The sequence below is a fragment of the Zingiber officinale genome, chromosome 1B, assembly GCF_018446385.1.
Source record: "Zingiber officinale cultivar Zhangliang chromosome 1B, Zo_v1.1, whole genome shotgun sequence".
Taxonomy (NCBI): domain Eukaryota; kingdom Viridiplantae; phylum Streptophyta; class Magnoliopsida; order Zingiberales; family Zingiberaceae; genus Zingiber; species Zingiber officinale.
In genome coordinates, this window is record NC_055986.1 from 51587178 (window position 1) to 51591579 (window position 4402).

The 4402-nt window shown below is 33.6% G+C and overlaps 1 protein-coding gene across 1 annotated transcript; it reads left to right on the forward strand.

Moving 5' to 3' along the window:
- The first annotated feature begins 1923 nt into the window (after positions 1 to 1923).
- On the forward strand, positions 1924 to 2620 carry LOC122056537 (indole-3-acetic acid-induced protein ARG7-like). Its single transcript, XM_042618558.1, has 2 exons — positions 1924 to 2433; positions 2503 to 2620. The coding sequence occupies exons 1-2, from the start codon at positions 1999 to 2001 to the stop codon at positions 2509 to 2511; spliced, it is 444 nt and encodes a 147-aa protein (XP_042474492.1). The 5' UTR covers positions 1924 to 1998; the 3' UTR covers positions 2512 to 2620.
- The last annotated feature ends 1782 nt before the right edge of the window (positions 2621 to 4402 follow it).

Sequence of the window (4402 nt, forward strand, 5' to 3'; positions counted from 1 at the left end):
ATTGATGTTTATCATTAAAAAGAAAAAATAATATTTCTAATTCTAGTTTATCAAATTGTTTCAAATGAATAATTCATTAAATTTTAATATTTTAAATTTTAAAAATGTATCACAAATTAAATAAACACTTTCCTTTAACCATCTCAATTTTTAAAAATAATTGTACTTTTGTAAATATGTATTTAAATTAATAGGTGTTTATTTTTAAAAATATTTATTTTAGAAAAAATTCTTCATCAAAGCAAGCAGTTTGGGTCAAACAGTTTGACAAACTGATTATGATATTAATTTTATATTTTACCTTTTTCTGATCAAGTTTCTTCCAGAATTAAATGGACATTTGCCTCTATTTTAAAATTTTTCTGTCGCTGTTTTACTCAAACAACTTGATTACTTGAATGATTGATTCAGAAAATTATTATTTATTACTAAATAGATGGGACATTTTGTTTTTCTCCTAAAAAGATATATTTGATGACAAACTATTTCATTTGAATTAATTAAAGGAATTATCAGGACCTGTTTGAATGATTATAGAGAATATGTGTGGTCACTTTGCACTATTACTCGGGAGTTTACTATGAATTATCTTTTCGTATTGACCCTAGGATAGTTTGGTAGGAGCACTGGTGATAAGTACAGTCGTCTTTTACGAACTCGGGAGTTTATCATGAAAGAAGGGGTGAATAAAGGATGAACAGATGATCATTAAGAAATATAATCTAATGTAAAAAAGGAAAGAAAAAAATGAGAAAAAAAAAGAGAGAATAGCTGAGAAAGAAAAGAAATAGAAAGGTGAAAAAGAAATAGGTGCGAGTTGATGCAGCAATAAGGTTGCGACTTGGAGTTACATCAAGGTTGTGAAACTGTAGACCTTAAGGGGCATGGTGCAACGATAAAGACATTTGTTGGATATCAAGAGTATGATGGATCAATCCTCAACTTGACCATGTTTATGTTCTATTTGATAGAAAAGTATGGAATACAACGTGAAGTATGATTAGCTATGGACCTGAGATCATTGGCATAGCAGCCATGTTCATGTTATGAACATAACGTGAAGAACGATTACCCATGGGTCAAGACCCACTGGTATATTAGCGACAGTGTTATAAGTCATAGTTGAGTACTGAGACGAAACATAACTCTCATGGATGATGAGTGGCTTGTGAAAGTTGGCTACCTATGTCTAACAATGCGAATATCTTCTGTATTTATCATGATGACACGTGGAATCTAGAATTAATTAGGTTAAAAAAAGTCAGGACTCATAGGAACTGATAAGACACGGTGTGACCTATGAATAATGATTTTATCTTTTGTCTGATTTTAGAAAAATAAAAATGAGATAAAAATTATTAATAAAATAAAGTTAAATCAATCCCTTTTCTAATCTACAAAGCAAATTATCTTGATTCTCATATAATTTCAATAATGATTTTATCTTTTGTCTGATTTTAGATAAATAAAAATGATTAGTAAAATAAAGTTAAATCAATCCCTTTCCTAATCTACAAAGCAAATTATCTTGATTCTCATATAATTTCTGATAATAATATAATTACAAAGATAGTGCTATTTTGACCAGAATTAGGTTAAAATAACTTCAAAGTAGAGCTACTTTGGAGCAATTTTGATAAAAAATTGGGTAAAATGATTTCAAAGTAGCCAAAACTATTTTGACTACCCCATCTTAGAGTTATTTTATATAAAACAGCTAGCTTAAAGATGGTGATGTTTTTATACGAACTAGTTTTAAGATGATATTATTTTTTACCAAGTAGCTTTAAGTAGAGTCTGAAGAGATATTTTGCAAATTATTAAATATGGGAGGGACACTTGTTGAATAAATTTTGACAGAGTGTCGTTACGTTGTGGTGTTTATTTGCTGTGGCCCTTCAATTTCAGTATTATAAAAGCCACTGCGTGCTCTGTCCTCTCCTAACTTCTTGTTCACCTTCCTCTGCTTGCTAATTATATATATATATATATATATATATGGACAAATGCAACAAGATCCGCCACATAGTTCGCCTCCGGCAGATGCTACGCCGGTGGAGGCAGCGGGCGTCGGTCTCCTCTTCCTCTCCGCCACCGGACGTCCCGGCAGGGCATGTGGCGGTGTGCGTGGGGCGCATGGCGCGGCGCTTCGTCGTGCGCGCGTCGCACCTCAACCACCCAGTTCTCCGGCAGCTCCTCCACCAGGCCGAGGAGGAATACGGCTTCCCATCCGGCCGGACCGGCCCCGTCGCCCTCCCCTGCGTTGACGAGGCCCTCTTCGAGCATCTCCTCCGTCACATCTCTTCTTCCAGGTTCCGGAATTGTAGCCTCGAGGACTTCGAGATCATGCTTTCTTTTATAGGCGGCGACCTCTGCCAGTTCTCTGGCGACCTGCGGCCCCTGCTTCGAGGCCACCGCCACGCCGAGAAGACGGTTTGGTGATCAATCCAATTATATATAAATATCTATATAAACAAGAAATTGAAGCAGACCCTTGAACAGGTTCATTAGGTCAGTAACCATCTTGCGTTCGTGTGGCCGATTTAATTCCACGAAAATTGCCAAGGCGTCTTCATGTAAATGTTTGGATTCAAGATTAGTTTAGCATGGTATTTACACACGTGCATGAGCCTTCAAAGGAGTGGATGTTTCAAAGATGACTGTACTCGTCCTCAAGGCGGAGCAGAAACTAAAATTGAAATTGTCGATCATAATAAATTTTATCGCTAATGCATTTTGTGAAGAAAATTTAATTTCATCATTAAATTTTGCAATGAAATTTAATATCCATCACTAAATCTAGCGATGAAATTAAATTTCCATCGCTAATTTTTTTAATATTTTAAAAAATAAATATTAAAAAAACTATAATATTATCACACAAAAAATATATCAAATTTTTTTTTTGCAAGACAAATAGAAGAATATAACTTATATCTTTTACTTCAACCAAAATTCATTAAAAAAAACTTATTTGTCAAACAAACCCATAGAAAAATAATAGATATTAAAAAATATATCAGAATGCAAATTATCAAAGAATATAAGTTGAGTAGAATCACTAACTTATGGGACTAGACAAGCAGATCAAATAGGTAACTAAAACTGAGTTGAAATCATATCAATTCTAGACAAAAGGTACCATGAAAGTAAGTTTAACGATAACTCTAAAATTAATCCTTAGGTCGTTGTGGATAATGATACTCTGAGCTGCATCAATAACGATGACCTCAAAGTATTTGTCGGTCGAACCCATCATATAAAACACCATAGCACTAGTCAATTCGTTAGTAGTATAAAGTCCAATAGCATGAAAAGGAAAACTAAACTCACCTCATTAATACAAAATATTAGAAGTGTAACAAGCATAAACAAATAAAAAGTCTTGAAAAGTTGAGGAGCCAAAGTCAAGTTTGCAAAGGGAATCTATTTGATGTTTCTTCTTGAGTTCTGCAAAAGAAAATTATATTTAAAATGAATAGAAAACCAAAATCTAACAAAACACCAATATACTATTAGGAATAAATAATTAGTCGGTGCTTAGATGTCTTCATGGTCGTTGATTGCCCGATAAAATGAAGCATATAGTAATTCTTCATAGTGTTTTGTGATTATGTGCCAATAAAAGAAATGAAAGAAAATCAATGTGCAACTGTAATATACAGAATATCTATTAAAATTTTGAATTTTAAGAATAAAAAAAAAAAAAATAGGCTCAATATGAAACACACGTCTAATTTGTCAAGTGAAAAACAAATAATAGATAAACCAAATCTAGGAAAAATACCTTCAACACTATTCTTGAACCAAACCAAACATCACCAGAAACCTTTAAGTTGTCAAGGTCAACCATACTGGGTATGGACTTGAAACGGGAATGGGAGTTTGCCACCTACAAGTTAAGAAGCAAAATTTATGAAACAAATTGCTAGCTAACAAAAAACTAATTAAAGTTAAAAAACCGCTTGGTCGTGATTTTACTGTCACGTCCCGGAGGAGTCCCTGTCTTAAGAAATTTCGACAACATCTCTCCTGTACGGCGGACAATCTGAAACTTTACTACATCATCATATACCTCAGCCACATGCGGCTAGAATAATAACAACAATAGAAAAACAATCACACATACATCCACGCAGTTTATATCAATTTCAGCCGCTGGCTAACACAACCACGTAGTTTAATAAGAAATGCTAAGAAGACTCAAAATCCACTCTACTCAACTACACTCATAAAACTCAAATCCGACGATAAGATCAACTTACCTCTTCTGCCGTCTAGGCAGGCATGCAGTAAAATAAATCCAAACAAAAATCCATCGACAAGTACAATCCATACAAGCTCCAAGTATCAAAACAAACAAGTCTAAACATAGTCAATAAAGAAGAAAACCAAAAGATCA

What these genes read in the sequence shown, in the direction of transcription:
- LOC122056537 (XM_042618558.1), top strand. Translation starts at nt 1,999, where the DNA reads ATGGACAAATGCAACAAGATCCGCCACATAGTTCGCCTCCGGCAGATG.